This window comes from Leucopleurus acutus, assembly GCF_964270905.1.
Source record: "Leucopleurus acutus genome assembly, chromosome: 2".
NCBI classification, from domain to species: Eukaryota; Metazoa; Chordata; class Mammalia; order Artiodactyla; family Delphinidae; genus Leucopleurus; species Leucopleurus acutus.
The window spans coordinates 131,021,660-131,043,026 of NC_139143.1; the positions used below are offsets into that span (position 1 = coordinate 131,021,660).

Genomic DNA, 21,367 nt, shown 5'->3' on the forward strand with positions numbered 1-21,367 from the left:
GCATACCAGACGGTAAAGAAAATGTTTTAATTCATCCGCAAATGACTAACATTTTATTCATGTTTCAAAACGCGGTTGAATACTGTTGCACTCTCAATTTCCGAGCCGGATTTGAGAGTTAAGCTTGAATACTAGTAACATCAGCAACTCCTGCTGCAAACGGCTCGGGCCTTGGAGTGTCACTTGTCACTTCAGCAGGGAGGTGATGCTGGTTAGGGGCTCTTCGATCAGTCAGTCTGGGTGGTCACAGGTGATGGGAACCTTTCCCTTTCCCCATATATCCTCATGCACTGCGATAAAAATCACTCTGAGCACCGCTACCGCCAAGCAAAACGACTCCCTGCCTGCCTCGTAAAGAGCTCAGTCTGGGGAGGCAGCCGGATGCTGACCCCTGCAGAGATTATTGCTTCTGCGCTTTGCCAAAGGACCCTGCTAGCATTATGGAAAACGAGTTAGGGATGTGCGAGGTTTTGCTGTATTTATTTCCTCCAAGGGATGAAGGACTGGGGTCAGCCGAAGAAAATCTTCCAAGACTGCTTAAGGGGGATAGGGTTGGAGGAAGGGAAGGGGTGAGCATATTTTTTAATTACTTGTTTCTCTCCTTCACCTCCCCGCTCTGCTTCCCAAACTCCTCACTGAGCAAGATTGATCGGCGTAACTGCTATCGACTCTAGTCTCGGTTCTCGCATTGATCTGCGAATGGACTGGAATAGCTAAAGGATCCTGAATCTGGAAAGGAGTTCAAGAAGGGAAGAAGTAAAAAAGGGTAGGCGCCGGCCCCATGCCCAGCACCTCACTCTGCCTTGGGCCAGGACAGCGGCTCGCAGCGTAGGGGCCAGCTGCTACGTGGATGCGGCGGCGTAAGAAGAGAGGGTAGCCGCTCTGCGCCGCGGAGTAGGAAGCCTATCCAAACGGGTTTGGAGGCTGTTAAAATATATAAACCTGTGACTCGTTAAACCCGGTAACTTTGCCCTGCCTAGATTCGAACGCGCTTATCATTCCGCCTGATAGGCTCAAACGGGTTAAACTGCCTCTTACATAACAGGACTGCCTGGCTGCACACAATTAAAACGCTTGATTGCAGTCTCTTCCCGACTCCATCCCTTCACGACCCTCCCCGCCCCTCCCTGCGCGCCTGCGTGCCGCGCGCGTACAGGCCCCGCGAGCTCGACTCGCGCGCATACACGGGCGCGCGCTTACTACACACTCACACACACGTCCATGCGCTCTCCACTTTGATTATACCTCTCTCTCACACACACACACACACACACAATTTAGTGTCAACATGCACGAGGTGCGGGGTGTAGGGGGACCGCCGTCCAATCCTTAGCGACTGACCCATTAGACGCGCCAGCTGCTCTACCGCCAGGCCTTGCAAGCACCCCCATCTTGTCCCCTCAAAAAGCAGCCCCTCCCCCCCGTCACCGTCCCTACCTATATCCGAAAAGAGGTAAAGAGTGAACTAGTTGGCCGCTTGTCAACTGTAGCGCGGCCGCCCAGGCGAGATTGGAAAGAAAAGAAACACCACCACCTCACAGTCCCTGGCGTCATGATGGCGCCGACCACAACTTGGAGGACTTAAAAGTTACGGTGCCTCAAGAGGTAAAACGCACCGAAGAGGGAAAGCAAAGCGCCCCTCTGCTCTGTTCACCTCAGCCCCGACAAGGAGACTTTCCTAGCAAAGCATCACTCTAGTGCGTATGACAGGAAGGGAAGCGTTCTGTCTCCGATGCATCGCTTTTTTCCTCTCAGTTTGCATAATTGTGATATACCTCTTACTGATTTTTTTTTTCGTTTTCTTTCTTTTCTTCCTGCCACCCCCCCGCCCCAATTCGTTTCCCCCCTCCCTGCTGCATCCCCAGTCCCCGGGCGGGGTTGCTAAGGAAACGGCCGCTTGGCAACGCGCGCGAGCCTGGGGCCGCCGGCCGCCGCTGCGCCCCGCGCTGCTTCTGCTGAGGGTGCAGCCGCGATTACAGCCGCCGCCGCTGCCGCCGCCGCTCGCCCAGCCTCCGCCGCCGCCGCTCCTCCTCCCTCACTCGCCGGCGCGCTCGCCTTCTCGCTAGATAGTGCGCGAGCCGCCCGAGAATTAGCCACTCTCCGGACTCGGCCAAAAGCAACCGAGAGGAGGTGTAGTGTGGTGCTAGGGGGTGGGAGGGGAGGGAGGGAGGGAAAGCAAAGACGAGGAGGAGGGGAGGCAAAAAGGAGAGAAACAACACCCAACAACTAGAGGGGGGTGGGGGGGAAGAAAGAAAAGAAACCCACCCATCCACCAAATTAAAAAAAAAAAATAGAAAGAAAAAAAAAAAATCCTGTGGCGCGCTGCCTGGTTCCCGGGAAGACTAGCCAGCACCAGGGGGTGGGGGAGTGCGAGCTGAAAGCTGCTGGAGAGTGAGCAGCCCTAGCAGGGATGGACATGATGCTGTTGGTGCAGGGTGCTTGTTGCTCGAACCAGTGGCTGGCGGCGGTGCTCCTCAGCCTGTGCTGCCTGCTACCCTCCTGCCTCCCGGCTGGACAGAGTGTGGACTTCCCCTGGGCTGCTGTGGACAACATGATGGTCAGAAAAGGGGACACGGCGGTGCTTAGGTAGGAAGAACGTCGTGCTTTTTCGTACTTGTCTCAGTCTGTCTTTCTGTTTCTCTTTCCACCTTTCTTGCCTTCTTTTTAAACCAAGTAATGATGCTGGTGGTGATCACTACCAAAAGACTACATTTCAGGAAATTCAGTTGCTGATTCTGCGTGGAGCCATGGCCCCTTAACCCCGGGGCAGGTAGCAAGCCGGACTGGTGATGCTAAAGCACTTTGCCGGAACGACAGGTAGCCCGGGGATGAGTGAAGTGTGAGGTTTAAGAGGGGCAGGTGCCACTTGGAAACTAAATTCACAAGGTCTCTGTTTTATTGTCATGGGGTACTCTTGGAGAGTCTGACAAGTTTATCAGGTTGTTTCTATTTTACTGCAGCCTAAGCGACTTTTTCAAACTGATGGCTGGCTCCCTGCTCCTATGTATTTTCCCTCTCACTTGGACACTTAGGCTCAATTTCTCCCTTTTCAGTTTTCTTTCTTTCCTCTTACCGCTTTCTCCCTTTTCTTTTTCTCCCTTCGTTTTCTTTTCTTTTTTCCATCTCCCCCCTTCTTCCTTTGCCTCTTTTCATTCCTTTTCTATTTTTCCTCCCTTTTTTCTCCTCATATTTTCTTTTTTATCTCCACCACTCTAATTTCTCACCTCTTATTTAACCCACTTTTCTCCACTCTTTACCTTTCTCCATTCCCCATTTTTCTTCTTCATTAATATCCCTGTTCTGTGATCTCGCTCTCCTCTCTCTCTCTCTCTCTCTCTCTCTCTCTCTCTCTCTCTCTGTCTCCCTCTGTCTCTCTCTCTTTCTCTTTTTGACTCACATTTCCCATCTCTTTCACCATATCGGTTCCCATCCCTGTCAGACACACGTATGTTCCCTCTAACCCCTTCCAGTACCATTTTCTCACCCTCACAAATCTCTTTCTTAACCACACTCCCTCACATACTCTGTTTCACATTCTCACACATGCTGGCACTTCCATACTCTCCCTAACAACCACTTTCACATTCAGATTCTCTTCTACTGTCTAAAAGGCACACGCTACTTCACTGTTCCACACATTGTCACTCACACATGTGTACACACAGTCTCTCTCTTTCCTCTCTCTATCCCCTCATCTTTCCCTTTTCCTCCCTTTTCCCATTTTAAGTTTTGCTTTTGCTCACTCTCCCTTCCCTTCTTTTCCCCAAGCTTGAGCATCGAAATGTTTTGTCATTAATGAACATCCATAGACTAATTTTATCTTTAAACAACACTGCAGATAAGCTTCTAGGAACATTTTTTCTCTTGTGAAAATATAAATTGATAATCAGCGGTGCTTAGATCTAAACAGCGCTAAATGCCCTTATTCCTTCATTTCCCATTGCCCTCCCTTCACCCCATGACACTTCCACCTGACATATATCTCAAATCTCCCTGAAAGATCTTCTTTCTCTCCACTGGGTGGTAGTTGGCTTGTAAGTGCAGATTGCACAAAGTCAGTATATGTGGCATGTCTAAGGTGAAACAGAGTGGGCTATGTTTTATTTGAGTCATGCAATATATTTTAAATTTAATGATATGGGATCTGGGTGTGGTAAATGATTTACACCTTCTAAAACATGCTTATGAGTCCAAATTCATCTGGAATACTATTGTAGTTTCTAATATACATTAATAACGTGCTTTTATAATATATGCTATCTCTACTGTAAATGCAAAATGCCACTGGAGGTATACAAAAGTAACAAATGATTTGTTATAACTTAGTAAAATACCTTTCATTGTTGGTAAAAGAGATGAACTTTTGGTCACACACAGGATATAAATTAAATCCTTGTTTATGTTCTTTATATTAAGTTTGTTTTGGAAGTTTAAACAACAGTAAGGATGAAGTGCTATCTTTAGAGGTTGCAAACACTTATCATTAGAGCTGTGATCTATATGTTTGTAGCAGTATATTGCCTATTTGTAATGAGCATTAACACTTACAATCTGAAGGATTTGGTAGACTGCTTGTCTTTTAATGGTATATCTTAGGTGTTTTGTTTCTATTAAAATAACTGAACCCATGTTCTGCCTCTAGGAGACCTATGTTTAGTTCAGTCATTGCTTCCAATAGTGAAGCTTCTCTAACTAGTGACACCAATATCCTTCCTGGTTTGTTGTTTTGGTGCAGTCCTCATTTACTTGTGTGCACTGTACCTCATCCATTTATATGCTATATCCTGAGTTTTGTCATATCTTAGTTTAGGGAACTTTTGACTTTTAAACTTTTAAAAGAGAATACAACCTCTGTCTCTTCTGAATAATGTTTCTAACCAATTACAATGTTTTTTTAAAATAAACAGAATCTTTTTTTTGTCATATGAAGCAAATCCAATCTGCATTATTTTTAACTCAGAATAATTTGCTTACAGTAATTCTAGAATTCTCTAGGGAGTATCCTATTTTTTATCTTTTTTACATTGCCCACAGGTTTTAAACACTCAACGTGTATATTTATAAGAAATCCTCTTTCTCTTAAAACAAATGTTAAATTGTGTCAGTTATTTTTCTTGACTCATCTGCAACTGCTATTTGCTCTCTTCATAGACCAGTACAGAAGAGTTTAAGGACTAATTGAGTGTAAGTCAGGTGACATACTTTTCATCAAAAGTAATGAAACAGAGTTATAGTTTATGTTTTCACTTTGGATACTTGGAATTGTATTTGATCTAATTATCTAATTCATTAGAAAACAAAACAAACAAAACAAAATCTTCCCTAATACATACACACCCTCACGTCAAAGTACAGAAATCTAGTACTCAAGAGAACACTTTACTGAATTACATGAGTTCATTTATTAAGCTTTACACAGTATACTCTATTTTTAATGTAACGCATTCCTCAAAGTATCTCTAATAAAAAGCAAATAGTGGCATAAAAGTTATCAAATAACTAAGTGCTAAAGGCCTGGAAGTGCAAACGTGTCAGTCAGTGACTCTGTTGCTTGTGGTTACGTTAATGAAACAGAAGTTTAAAGGTCAAATCATACGTTTTTATCTCCTAAATGCCAGAATGTCTGTTTTAGAGAAAAGAATCAAGAAAAGCAAAACTTCCCTTAAGTGGTGTTATCATACAAAAGGGAATTCATTCTGTGATCCACAAACTGTATCTATCATTTTGTAAATCATCTTCTCTATTTGGCTTAAATAGAGGACTTATAATGAAGTTCCAATTAGTTATTTCAACATTCTTATCATTTTAACTTTGCCTCTTAAGGTTAGTGAAAAATATATTAAATGTCAAAATGTCCATTATTTCTAATAATGATATTCACTGATAAATCTCAAGGATTCACATGAGGTATTTGGACATTCTTGATAAAGTATTTAATGATGCATCTATTCAATACAATAACTTTGGTACTTCCCTTACCTAAACTTTAAATGAATGCATGGATGTCTAGAGTACATTGTAATTTGCTACCAATACAAATTAATATTTTCATTAACTTATGAGATACTAGATATTAGATTGCTACCACATTTAATACTTATTGCTATTTTATGCTTAACAGAACTTGTTAATTTGTGTATAGAGAAATTAACTTCTTCTCTAGTCTTCAAATTGCATTTTAAAGTACATGGAAGATCTGAGTTAATGCTTCATGAGGTGACATAGCAAAGAACAGGAGATGCTAGAACCACATTGGTCATGTTTCAGGACCCAGTGTTTCTAGACCTAGAAAATCAAGGGGAACATAATTCTGCTCGGGCTCAATACATTAATTTCAGATGACTTTTTTTATTATAGTTTTGAAGCTCCTTTAATGTGAATCAGTCACTTTATTCTTACCTTATTAACAAATACAGTTACGTTAACATGTCCAAAAATGTTTAATATTCTTTGGAGATAATGCAAGGAATAGCCTCATTTATATCATCCCAGTTTTTAAAAAGACATATCATTTTTAAGCTAGTTCTTTCATCTGTTTCTACTTCAACTCATCTATGAATTTTGTACATTTTAAGCTGCCATCCTGATATGAATTCAAAATATCCTATTCTCTGTTTGTCATGCTTTAATCGAAGGAAGGTTCTTTTCTTAAATGTGATATCTTCTTTAGCAAAGTTGAACACAACTTTGTCATTTTAATGCAATAGATTTGAATGGAAGTTATATGAGATCCTAACAATGATATTGTAATAAGGCAGAAGACTTTTGCTTCAAGCATACAGCATAGAGCACATTTATGCAGAAGATATTTCCATTGGAAGTCACAAAACTTTTACAAGTAGATTTATAAATGGATATGGCAAGCATTTATTACTTCTCAGCCTATTTGTCCAATACATTTGCCTTTTGATTACGTTAATTAGTTTTGGTTTAAAATGTATGCTATTGGATACAAGAAAGTAAATGATTTATGTATGAGAATGCAGAATTACCAATAACAATAGAGTCAATTATACTGTACTTTTGGAATATCATTGAAGAGTCTCTTCAGTGAGACTCTTCAAACTCATCTGTTAAGTCATCCCTACATATTGATGCATCACATATTCCATATGTACTGTTCAACTATATAGGCATTTTCAGTTTAGAACATTAAGGCACTATTTAAAAACCTACATCCTTATTAAATAGTGTCATTGAACAAATATTTTTAAAATTCTGAGGTTTTTTTCCTTCTTTAAAGGAGAAGTGGTAATAGATAGTCATGCTGAGTCATTTTGGAAAAATGCACTCCAAAATATGGAATAAAATGCTACAGTGTTACCTGTAGTGATTTGCAGAGCTGTTCTATTAGCATGACACATTACTTGATACATTAATACACAATCATTCATTATATTAAAGAACAACATAGTATTTTTAAATTTCCTAGATAAATTTATTTTTGTCCAATTTTTTTTAGTTTAGAAGATCTGATAAGCCCATGTGGTTGTATGTCTTTGAGCACAAGCATATGTTAATGAACTACTTATTTTAAATAGATTGGATTTACAATTAAATAGCTCCATGAGATAAGTTAATTCTGAAATACCTGACTTTTGGAATGTTTGGAGAAATGTTCACATCCTGTATGTGACAGTTCTAGGCCTGATTAACCAGATCCAAACTTCATCCTTCTCCTATGCTGTGCTATTGGAGATAGATGATGAAACTAATCCCCAGGCTGCATTTCCCAGTTGTCCACGTCAGCTGTCTTCAGGCTGTGGTTGTCCAATGGAAGGTAGTTTTAGGAGAAGGGAGGATATGATGAGTGAGAGGCCAAGGTGTTTCTCCCTTCCTTCATTGCTTTGGGCAGTGTTCAGCAGTGTCTCCATCTCCCACTAGATAAACGGCTCTTGGGCTTCTGTATACTGCCTCACCCATTTGTTCTTCCATCCTAAAAGTAGCAATGGCTTCCTGCTGTTCTAACTGTTGGGCTGTCTTATCATCATGTGTTCTTCTTCTCAACTTTTCCATCCTCTTTGCAATCAATTCCCTGCGTTAAATTCCCTCTGTTTTAAATATTCAGAATGGTTTACATTTTGCTGGTAGAACCCTGATTGATACATGGTGAAAAGTAATAGTTTCAGTGATTTTAAATATATTGGGTTGAATTACTGTTTTGCTCATGGTAACATAAATGTTGCTTCCTAGAACTGGATATAATAGTTGTTTAAGGAGGTAGGCATAGAACTATAACAACACTGGGGCATATTACGAAGAAGAAAAATGGATATTTGGGGTATTGTCCACACCCAGATTATGGTGAGCACAATAAACCAATTATATAAATATTTAGTTAAATATATGATTGAATAATTAATTTCAGAAGAAAAAATGTAAAGATGCTATGCATAGGAAAATAAAGTAGTTGAAGAATATAAATTGGCAAGAATCAATAATACTGTTTTTGTTTTTTTGTTTTTTTTTTCCCCCCACTGAGCAAAAGAGAACCAGGGCTAAACTCTGTTTGTGGATATGTGGTCAAAATGCTGAACTAATTCCTACAGTGTTGACTATTGAAATCAATAGGAATTAAAGGCCTTTCTTTTATGTAGCTTAATACCTGAAGAGCAAATCAAAGTTTCCAGTTTCTTATGAAGTATATGATCATAACAGTACACATAACCACTGTAGAAATTAGTCTCTCAAGTCATTTGAAACTTTTTGTTAGAAATTAGATCACTTTTCTACCATATCCTATTCAAAATGTCATACACTAAGACATTATAGACATCACATCACTAACATGGAAGAGCTAAGGGAAGCTTTATTAGTCGGTATTGTTTGTTTTTACTCTCCCGCTTAACTGAGTATTAGATGATGTGGTGACCTTCCCCTTACATTCTTCAAAATTCTTTCTAAAAGATATTTTGTAGGTGTCTGGCTCCAATATAAACAAGCAGTCACCATAAAGTCCTACTTTTGGTGACTTTCCCCACATTTTTGCAGGAAAGATGGTAATTTAAAACCATAATTAATGCAATGACCATCTCTAAAGTATGCTCAAGAGAGGATTCCTGAGTTGGGAAGGAAGTCATGCTTAACTCATTCTTCTCAAAGTTTTGCTGATCCATTATAGATTGTCATGGACATTTTCTGTGTATAAGAGAAAATAAAATGTATTGCTCCGTTTTTCCTTGGAACATCATATTACCTGCCTTTTGGCTTTTGTACAGGAAACTTTAAATTGGACCACATGCTATTTTGTCAGGTATTTTATGTGTTTCAAGTTCACCAATGGAAACAAACTTCCCAAACTACTAGAGAGTAAAATCTAGGATTTTTCTACACGGGCATAATCATTATCAAATTGGATTTTAATTAGTCCACTGTATCTAAAAATACGACGATTTACAAGATGTTGGAGAAATTTAATATTAGTAAGAAGTTTTTTGACATTTTGTTAAAGTACTTTCTGTTTTTTACTGTATTAATTTTGGTTGTGAAAACACAAGGGTTTGTAAGCTCTGTGACTGTTGTTCATCTATTTCTAGGGCTTTAACGTTGAACCTTGCATATATCAGGCCAACATCCACTACATTTTAAATTAATGAATTTTTTGGAAGGATAAGTGAAGGATTAAATGTATTTGTTCCTTGTTTTATTAATTGTTTCAAATTTAATAATATTGTAATATCTTTAATACTATGATAGATCTGTGTTTTTATAGTGATTAAGTATTTTTTATCGAATCCATTTATCAGTGGTCTCTGCCTTAAGTAATTCCTGCAGAAGTCCTAGTGGGTTGAGACACACACATTGGAATCATTCAGTGTCTTTAAATTCAGGACACAATCTACTAGTGGGTCTTGAAGAAAATGTACTGTATACTAAAACTATTTAAAAAAAATATACTAAAATAGGGTAGAAAGCATTTTACATAATAAAGATAAGTATCATTTAATTAAACTTTTATTTTGTGTGTTTGTGTGTGTGTACTGTGTCAAGATTTTAGATATATATATATATATTACTGTGGGTTTCAGCAGAAAATGTTTGGAATGCAATGATACAGTTGTAAGATTATTGAGATGTACTTATAGTTTTAAGAAGATCTAAGATTTTAAATTATATAGGTAGGTTTTTGCTCTTTGCAATTATAATCAACAGATAACAGGAACAGTTCAAAATTGCAAAATATCTGTTGTAACCTTCTGACATTTTTTCTGTTTCTACCTCAACTCATGGAGCCTCCTCTTCCTTTCTTCTAAGGCTTCAATTAAATAAAATCAATAAAGATACAGAGGTAGAGAGAATTGGCTATTTGCTTTGAATGAATAACTCTCAATTGTGAAAAGTAGTTACACTCCCCAAGCCAGAGCATAACTTTTGTATCATTCTGTCTCTCAGAGGTAGGTCAACATTACTTTATAAACCACAGGGTATTGATACTAGCTGATAGAATTTTAACGTGGTCATGTGGCTTTGATTTATAATGTTGAGGAGGTTATCTATTAGCATTGTAGTTTCTAAGCCATATCAAGTTCTGAATCCTGACAGAGGACCTTTGATGCTCTTAAGCACCCAACTGGCATGGAATTTGGTCTTTTAATCACTTTCTTTAGGAAAAGGGGAATATAGGAAAGGAGGAATTTGGCAGTGTTGCCAGCATTAAGTGTTGCTCTTTTGAACAGAAGCCAATACATTATACTTTCCAGATAGCTGGTATTTGTTCAATTTAAGGAAGATGTTTATAACCCTTTTTGGTCCAGAAGTAAATTGCTCTTCACTGAATTTCACTAAGTTGTTTGGACACAGGTCCAGTGTCCATGCTGAAGCTATAAGACAGGGCTGATTTAAAACTATAACTACTGCCATAAAGTATTGAAAGATTTTGGACGATTTAAAGGGCAATGGGAAAAAATGTGTTCTGTTATCTTCGGAAACTGCGTTACTCTCATGGAACTACAGTAAATTTAGAGATATTAAAAGGATTTAAGAGATATTATGAACATAAGAGCTATAATCAGAAGGCAGAGAGTATTGTTTGTATATTCTCTCCAATAACATCACATACTCTTGTATCAGAATATTACATGAATAAATCGAAGGGATCATAAAGTTTCCCTAATGTTATAGATATAATATTTCTTATAGAAGATCATACTTAGATATATCTGATTTGTAAATAACCTAGTTTCAAATTAATGTCTTGGTACTTGATCAGCTAAATAGAAAATGGTATCTCTACTACTTAACATATTGCTGGCACATTGTTAGTGCTCAAAATCTGTTTTTATTCCTGTCCTGCCCCTAGAGGATATATGTATGTGTATAGCTGATTCATTTTGTTATAAAGCAGAAACTAACACACCATTGTAAAGCAATTATACTACAAAAAAAGCTGTTAAAAAAATTCTGAATGTTGAATGAAGGAATTGAAGGAAAGAGGGAGGAAAGGAGAGAGGAAGAAAGGGTGGGAAGAAAGTATGTTGCGATATATGAGTGACTTCTAATCAAAATCTAAAACTTTGGATCACTGGGATACATAAAATTCAGCCCATATTGTACTACATGGAATAATTATAATAAAAAGGAATAAATCTTATTTCATGTGATTCATTAAATAATTGGAATAATCTTAAGCCTACATCCTTCCCATGAGGAAGTGATATACATCGTACACACTGAAGTTCTGAAAAAGTATTTTACACTCAAGTATATGTCTTCCTTCCATGTTACTAGTCCATTTGTGTTTATTTTAAAAGATAGATAGTAGCATTTTACCTTGGCCTGTAGTTGGATCGGGGGCGAATTTGGGGGAATATGTTCACAAAAAGAAATTATATATAAGTCTTTGTGTAACTGCTCCCCTGTCTTCTTGAGCATGTCATTGATCATTTTTCTTGCTCACACATCACTTATATGAAATAATAGGTATAAAGAGTTACTTTTGCTTATGCACAGAGTTTATCTTCTGTTGTAATTGTTTAGTTGCACTGAAACCTGTCATGCTTTGAGGTGTCTAGGATGGGAGTGAAGAGAGTGTGAATACCTACTGCTCTACTTACTGGCTATGTGACCTTGAATGAATGCCTTACCTTCTTCACTTCGTACCTCCCTGGCAGAATGACATGGATTATGTGAGATAATGCATGTAAAATGCTAACATATTATCTGCCATTTAGTAAGCACTACATTTATATTAGCTAATAATTTTATCTGCTTTTCTTCTGCTAGTCTCAGTCTGAAATTTGTTACTTACTGATATGGGTATATTTCTCCCCATGTAAATCATTTTACCAATCATTTGTGAACCCACTGTATAATATTCATTGAACATATATTTTTGTTGTGATGTTGTTAAAATAACACTTAAGTAAAACCTTGTAATATCAAATGGTGAGCTGAACCTTGGTTCAACAGAAGACTGCAGGGAAAATTGAAATAGAAAAGTTTGTTTCTCACAGGGCTTGGAGGAAGTACACGGCATACCTCCAGGGGTTGCATGGAGAGGTCAAAGCAGGATGCCTGCAGAGAGACTGGCAGGACCTGGGGCACATGACTTTATTAGGGTTCCTGGATGGGGTGCTTTTGGGTTCCCTGGCTAAGGCCAGACTGGTCCATTCAAACCAAAAAGAGTAGGGATCTAAGGGATGCACAAGGGGAAGGCACACGTGGTAGACAGAGGAGAATGTTGCTCACAGGGGCTGCTGGGGAAGTGATGTTGGGACCTTACATTTGCTTGTTAGTCTTCTCACCTTATCTAGGACATGCACTGGCTGGAGGGGCTAGTGTCAGTTCAAGGTTCCTTTGGCCCACTTGGCGCCCACTTGGTCACACAAAGTGGATGCCCAGGCAGGAATAGCATAGAGTAGTTTAGCTAAATTTTGACATTTTATATTTTATATTTTAAAGATTCTATTTAATGGGCATACTTGTATTTGTTGTTGTTGTTGAGCCCAACAAGCAAGTGAGAGGACTCCAAATCTGGAAGTAGAAACACACCAAAAAGAGGTTTTATCTAATAGGGTGCAGACCCAGAGAACTAAGTAGCAGTGAAACCTCAAATTTTATTCTCAACAAACTGATGGTAATTTGATTCACTTACCAGAAGTAAGAGATCATTGTAATTGGATGTTCACATGAAACATCAAAGACAGAAGAGAAAAATGAAAAGAGACAGAAGAGAAGAAATTAGAGGGATTAGAAAGTACAATGAGATGGCAGTGGAGGAGTTAGATTAACATTTGTGACAGAGTTTAGAATGGCAGAGGTGATAACTGGTGACAACATTGGACTTGTCGATAAGAGGGTTAAAATTTTAAAAAATGGCTATATAAGGCTTCCCTGGTGGCTCAGTGGTTGAGAGTCCGCCTGCTGATGCAGGGGACATGGGTTCGTGCCCCGGTCCTGGAAGATCCCACATGCCGCGGAGCGGCTGGGCCCGTGAGCCATAGCCGTTGAGCCTGCGCATCCGGAGCCTGTGCTCCACAACGGGAGAGGCCACAACAGTGAGAGGCCCACGTACCGCTAAAAAAAAAAAAAAAAAAAAAAAAGGCTATCTATTCTGGATAAGGTAGCAAATAATTATTCAGGGTTAGAGATGCCCTTATGGTTTCTTAAGGCATCTATATGTTATGCTAAACGCAGTGCAGTTCAGAAGTAGTCTGTATGGGCAAGAACTTTCTGTCTATATTGCTATTTTTATCTACAGACAATATATTCAGTAGAAGCTCAGAAAATATGAATGCTTGCTCTAATACTGAACATTTGCCAAATGCACAGCAGAATGATTTAAGTTTATAATCATGACGGAGCCATCAACATCATGATTCAGATTCAACTAACACATATTAAGTACCGACTATATATGACATACTTTCACAACAATATGCAATGAGGTATTGCTTTTCCAGTTTTATAGCCAAGTAAATTCAAACTTGAAAAAGTAATGTAACTTGCCCCAAGTGGAATAGGTAGTGGCTGAACTGGAATTCCAATCTAGGTACTTTTATTCCAAGCTCCATGACTTTATTATCTTGCATCTCTCCCTAAGAAAAGATCAAAATAATTGATAAATTTATTGCTTACTACACTACTAAACATTATTAAGCACAAGCTGCATTTTAGTTACTAAGTTGATAATGATTAAAACCAAGAAGACATGTCATGGATTTGATGAAAAATGTGAAATTATTTTAAATGAGAGTAAGTACTTAGAATACATTACATAGTCATAAGTATTTACTAGTTGGAAAATAGTGAATTCTTAAAACTATAAATATTCTAGAAAAAAAAGAAACCCTCTCATCTCAAAATGATTTTATCCCTAATGATTACAAGCTACTGATAATACGAGAAAAGAAAATGAACAGCTTTTGAATGCCCTTTATAGTTAGGCATTATACATTGGTTAATTCCTCGAAACCTTGAAACAACCTACAGTTTTTCTCCTTTGTAAGTGGAGAAACAAACTCATAGAAGATGAAGATGAATATCTTTCTGAGCCTTAATACAGCTTGTTAATGGCATAACCAGGGGTGATTCTAGGCCTATGAGTCTCCAAAGCCCTTGCTCATTTTTTTTTTTTTAAAAGCCATAATATTTCTTGGAGCTTTTCGTATACTGTAGTCCTTAACAGAAAGGAAAGAAGCCATTACTTGCTATTGTATTCCAAGTCCCCAAATTAACCTTTTGAATGCTAATTCTGGTGTAACTGAACAGCTGAATCAAGTTGAATTAGAACCGCCCCCCCCCCCGCCCCCCCGCTTTGAAAAGGGTTAGGCAGCCTAGAGTGTTGAGCACTGTTATTTCGCAAAATAGATGGGAAGATCAAAAAAAAAAAATTCAGGGACCTATAAAAGATGCTTTTATTCCAATTTCATTAAACATGTCAGTAATATGTTAAGAGTCTTATGTTTAATTTCAGTTAATCAATAAAATGAAACATCAGAATTAGACAGTTTTCCTTTTTCTGATAGCTGGTAGGAGTATGTAGATTTTAGAGCATAATTGAATGAAAACTTGTTTTTATCTGATCCTGTGTAATTTAAGAATTTTCTTAAATGTGTTACATATCCACTTTCTGTAGATTTTATGTGTGCACCCAAGAGGAGAGTATACTTCATGACGACATGTTCTTTGGTTACGCAAAGCTTTCCCAATATAAAGTCCTGTTTTTGTCTCATATCATTCAAGAACATTTTCAACCCTCTATAACCCAATTCTAACTCTTCCCTCTCTGAATGCCTACACCTATCCATTTTATTTTGTTTATTTTATCAATTTCACATTACAGTATATTGTTATCTATTTTGACTTTGCAAAAGACTGTAACAGCCATTGTCTTATATAATAGTCACTCACTTCTATTGTTGCAAATTCTTCAAGAACTTTGTATTTGTATAGAATGTTTACTAAATTCTGAGATACTTGAATTGATTTTTTATTTTCCTTTTGTCTTTCAGGAATTTGTTTTGTATTTTTCCCATTCATTGTGTAGTTCTTTTTCTGTAGAAACATGTTCTTTCAGGCATTCATTCACCAATTTTTCAACATGTATTTATTTATTTATTTTAAAATTTATTTATTTATTTTATTTTATTTATATTTGGCTGCATTGGGTCTTCATTGCTGCACGCAGGCTTTTCCCTAGCTGTGGCTTTTCTCTAGAGTGGAGGCTACTACTCTTCGTTGTGGTGCGCGGGCTTATTGCTGTGGCTTTTGTTGCAGTAAGGGGTTCAGTAGTTGTGGCACGTGGGCTCAGTAGCTGTGGCTCACGGGCTTTAGAACACGGGCTCAGTAGTTGTGGTGCACGGGCTTAGTTGCTCGGCAGCATGTGGGATCTCCCCAGACCAGGGCTCAAACCCGTGTCCCCTGTGTTGGCAGGCAGATTCTTAACCACTGAGCCACCAGGGAAGCCCAACATGTTTATTGAGTGCCTGTCATATACAAGACACTTTCTATGCGTTTGAGATACAGTGATATAAGAGATAAGGTCTTGTCTATTGAATTTATGTTCTAGTTCAACATGTGTCTTTAAACAGTGTTGTGTAGAAAACTTATATTTGACTTTTTACTTCACCAGCTATTAGCTCTGTGGTCACAGGCAAGTTATGTGGGTTTTATGAGACTCAGTTTTCTTGTCTGTAAAATAGAAATACTTATAGCTACTCCTATACTTTTCTAAATCCTACTAATAATGCATGTGAATGTATTCACAGTATTCAGCAGATAGTTGGTGCTCAATGTCAGTGTCTTTTCTTTCTCTCTTTCCCACCCTTGCTTTAATATTATAGATGTAATTTACAGCCAGGACTATCTAGTTAAAGGAATTGTTACATGTTATATTGTGCTTCCTGCGTTTCTGTTTGTTACCTAATACCTTCTGAGGCTCACCTACTTTTAGTTCAAGGCAGCTCTGTGGTACCTTGAAAAAGTAGAGTCAATCTGAACATATGATGACATCATTCATCTTATTTCTATTTCTTGGAATCATTTTTTTCTTCATCTGAGTTGCTTTGCCTTTGTACTGTCCTCTCTTTTCTACTTTTGTACATGGATTTTCCCCTAAATTTATTGTTAGTTTTTGACATATTCTGAATTTCCATGAAGAATGTATTTTCTTCCTGACAGTTGCTTCTGTTTGCATCTAAACCTTCTTGTCATCATTATATGTTTCTTCTAAAATCCCACACTTTTCTCAATGTACCTACATTATCATTTTTCTTGGTTGGAAGGGTAATTTTTAAGGAACACTTCGTAATTATCACCTATTCCTCTGTTTGATCAACTGAGCAAACAGTATTTGAAATTATTCTGCCAATAATTCTTCATTGAAATAGTACTTCCCTGCTTTAGCCACTTCATTTTATGAATTAATTTGACCTTCTACTCCCAATAGAAAGTATAACACTTCTCTCTAATTTCAATAATTGATGAGCTGATTTTCTGACTTCCTGGGCATTCTAAAAAAATCTCATCATATTTGACATGTATAATCCCTGATTTCTGGCAGACAATATTTAAACTTTTCCATATCACCTAGCTTCAAGTAGCATACAATTTGCATGATTTTATATGCGGAAATCACTAAAATGTAAATTATTGTTAATTTTCTTCATTTACATTAAAATCTCTATTCACCTCTCTTCTCCTGTACAAGAATACTGTGCTTTTTCAAATTCCTTCTAAACCTTTCAATATCTTCATCATTTTTCTACTTCCAGCTACCTATACATAGGCTTTTAGGTTAGGCTCTTTTTAAAAAAGCATCATATTTCTTTGAATCATTAAAAAAACTTGGATCAGGAAACTGATTAAGATTAGTTACCTCTCTATAAAGTGGGTTAATGATAGTATCCAACCTATAGGCTATGAGAATTAAATGAGATAAGGTTTGCATATGGTACAAAATAAACAATAAATTTTAGCTATAATGATTTTTATAAATATCATTAACAATAGACCTTCATTAATAATTTAGGGGATTAGCTGACAGCAGCCAAAATCAAGATCCTCTGGTAATATGTTTACTTCTATACACTGCAGGATACTTTAGGGACTTATTTCATTAATTATTCTTTATTTCAGATAGGTCTTCTTTCTAGTGCCCTATCTTGTGGGACTTTCTTCTCCTCAACAGGTGATTTTCCAAAATGGCTTTTCAGTAATTTCCAAGTTCTATTCATTTTCTAAATGTAACTCAATGCTAATTTTTTTCATAGAATCTTTATTAATTGCTCAGAATTTAAGAGATGAAAGAAAAATGTAAACACATGGGGGTATATATATCCCCAAATTTATATACACAAATATATACATACATGTACATATTTAAAAATTTATTTATTTCACACTTTTGTAAGCCCAAATAATTACCTTGCATTATTGCTGGACTGAAGAAAATATGTTTGGTGAACATAAGCAGCTCCTTTCTTGTATTTTAGTTATTTATATACATGTTTTATAGGATACCTCTACCCGACTCTAGGCCTTGAGAAGGAAGAATTGCTACCTTAATTGCCCTTGTATCCCCTGGGGCCTTGAACGTATTGGTGAGTAGCAAAATATTCGTGGAAATAAGTAAATGAATCTACAAAAAACCAGTTTCTCACAATAGAGTTTTGCATGTCTGGTTTGTGAAGTATCTATTTATGAGATACAGATACTTTTAATTTGTGAATTTATTATAGTTTGCTGTTAATTAACATTTTATACACAAGTCCCTCTTGGAGTAGAGGTTGAGGTGAATATATATCCACATCTCCATTCCTTAGTGTTCATTTTAGTGTTATATAGATCACTTGCCAGAAATTTTATGAGACATGGGGACATGTTTGCCTTGTAAATGTTACTGCCGTACTCCTGAAAATATTAATATCAATAACATTATAATGATACAATAACATGGATGGGAAATAGTTGCACCAAAGATCATTTCAGGAATTAATCAGTGTGTTGTTATTATTTTTGTAAGTAACACTACCTAAAAATAAGAATTTTTGGTATTTGGTTAAACAAAATCACTTGAATTCTAGAGTGAATGGTGCTGTAGTGTCTTTCCCCCTAATTTTTTTGAGTAGAAGATCATAAATAGGTTATCGCAAGTTAGGAGGAAGAATTAAGTTACAATTTAAAGGTAAAGGGGCCAGTCAGATACATTTCAGAGTGGTAACATTGTGATGAATATTGTGTTATGATAATGAAGATAATACCTATGATTGCTGTAGCCTAATAAGAAAATAATTTTTAAATTCATAAAATTAGGCAGGCAGCTCATTGGAGGCTTTTCAAATGTCTAATAAGTTCTTAATAGGTATACATAATATTTCATGCCTTAGGGATTTAAGAAATAGAGCCCTCAGTTTTTTTTTTTTAATCTTTATTGGAGTATAATTGCTTCACAGTACCACATTAGTTTCTGTTGTACACCAAAGTGAATCAGCCATGTGCATACATATGCCCCCATATCCCCTCCCTCTTGAGCCTCCCTCCCATCCTCCCTCTCCCACCCCTCTAGGTCATCGCAAAGCGCCAAGCTGATCTCTCTGTGCTATGCTGCTGCTTCCCACTAGCTAAATATTTTACATCTGGTGGAGTATATATGTTGGTGCTACTCTTACAGTGCCCCAGCTTCTCCCTCCCACCCCGTGTCCTCAGGTCCATTCTCTGTGTCTACATCTTTATTACTGCCCTGCAACTAGGTTCATCAGTACAATTTTTTTTTATTCCATATATATGTGTTAACACATGGTATTTGTTTTTCTCTTTCTGACTTACTTCACTCTGTATTACAGACTCTAGGTCCATCCACCTCAATACAAATAAGTCAATTTCGTTTCTTTTTATGGCTGAGTAATATTCCATTGTATATATATGCCACATCTTCTTTATCTATTCATCTGTTGATGGACATTTAGTTTGGTTCCATGTCCTGGCAATTGTAAATAGTGCTGCAATGAACATTGTGGTACATGTCTCTTTTTGAATTATGGTTTTCTCAGGGTATATGCCCAGTACTGGAATTGCTGGGTCATATGGTAGTTCTATTTTTAGTTTTTTAAGGAGCCTCCATACTGTTTTCCATAGTGGTTGTATCAGTTTACGTTCCCACGAACAGTGCAGGAGGGTTCCCTTTTCACCACACCCTTTCCAGCATTTACTGTTTCTAGATTTTTTGATGATGGCCATTCTGACTGGTGTGAGATGATATCTCATTGTAGTTTTGATTTGCATTTTTCTAATGATTAATGAAGTTGAGAATTCTTTCATGTGTTTGTTGGCAGTCTGTATATCTTCTTTGGAGAAATGTCTGTTTAGGTCTTCTGCCCATTTTTGGATTGGGTTGTTTGTTTTTTTGTTATTGAGCTGCATGAGCTGCTTGTAAATTTTGGAGATTAGTCCTTTGTCCGTTGCTTCATTTGCAAATATTTTATCCCATTCTGAGGGTTGTGGCCATTCTGACCTGTGTGAGGTAATACCTCATTGTAGTTTTGATTTGCATTTCTCTAATAATTAGTGATGTTGAGCATCTTTTCATGTGCCTCTTGGCCATCTGTATATCCTTGGTGAAATGTCTATTTAGGTCTTCCATCCATTTTTTAACTGGATTGTTTGTTTTTTTGATATTCAGTTCCATTAGCTGTTTGTATATTTTGGAGGTTAATCATTTGTTGTTTCATTTGCAAATATTTTATCCCATTCTGAGGGTTGTCTTTTTGTCTTGTTTATCTTTTCCTTTGCTGTGCTAAGGGTTTTAAATTTAATTAGGTCCCATTTGTTTATTTTTGTTTTTATTTTCATTATCCTAAGAAATGGGTCAACAAAGATCTTTGTGTGATTTATGTCCAAGAGTGTTATGCCTAATTTTTCCTCTAAGAGTTTTATAGTGTCTGATCTTACATTTAGGTCTTTAATCCATTTTGAGTTTATTTTTGTGTATGGTGTTAGGGAGTGTTCTAATTTTATTCTTTTACATGTAGCTGTCCAGTTTTCCCAGCACCACTTATTGAAGAGGCTGCCTTTTCTCCACTGTATGTTCTTGCCTCCTTTGTTGTAAATTAGGGGACCATAGGTGCTTGGGTTTATCTCTGGGCATTCTATCCCATACCATTGGGCATTCTATCCCATACCATTGATCTATATTTCTGTTTTTGTGCCACTACCATACTGCCTTGGTTACTGTAGGTTTGTGGGATAGTTTAAAATCGGGGAGCCTGATTCCTCCAACTCCATTTTTCTTTCTCAAGATTGCTTTGGCTCTTCAGGGTCTTTTGTGTTTCCATACGAACTGTAAAATATTTGTTCTAATTCTGTGAAGAATGCCATAGTTTGAAAGGGATTGCATTGAATCTGTAGATTGCTTTGGGTAGTATAGTCATTTTCACAATATTGATTCTTCCAATCCAAGAACATGGTATGTTTCTCCATCTGTTTATGTCATCTTTGATTTCTTTCATCAGTGTTTTATAGTTTTCTGAGTACAAGTCTTTTGTTTCCTTAGGCAGGTTTATTCCTAGGTATTTTATTCTTTTTGTTGCGATGGTAAATGGGATTGTTTCCTTAATTTCTCTTTCTGATTTTTCGCTGTTGGTGTATAGTATTGTCAGAGATTTCTATGCATTAATTTTGTATCCTGCAACCTCACCAAATTCATTGATTACTTCTAGTGGTTTTCGGATGGCATCTTTAGGACTTTCTATGTATAGTATCATGTCATCTGCAAACAGTAACAGCTTTACTTCTTTTCCAATTTGTATTCCTTTTATTTCTTTTTCTTCTCTGATTGCCGTGGCTAAGAATTTGTCCATTTCTACGTGATTGTCCATTTTATTGGCATATAGTTGTTTGTAGTGGTCTCTTATAATCTTTTGTATGTCTG

General features: G+C 37.3%; 1 protein-coding gene across 1 annotated transcript in view; it reads left to right on the top strand.

Annotated features, from left to right (window-relative positions):
- Positions 1-2,410: 2,410 nt before the first annotated feature.
- NEGR1 (neuronal growth regulator 1) overlaps positions 2,411-21,367 on the top strand; it is a gene marked incomplete at both ends in the record, with an annotated part of 926,063 nt that continues 907,106 nt past the window's right edge. The window contains one exon of the mRNA XM_082863364.1: positions 2,411-2,586. Within this exon, the coding sequence (XP_082719490.1) occupies positions 2,411-2,586 (176 nt within the window). The remainder of the gene's footprint in view (positions 2,587-21,367) is intronic.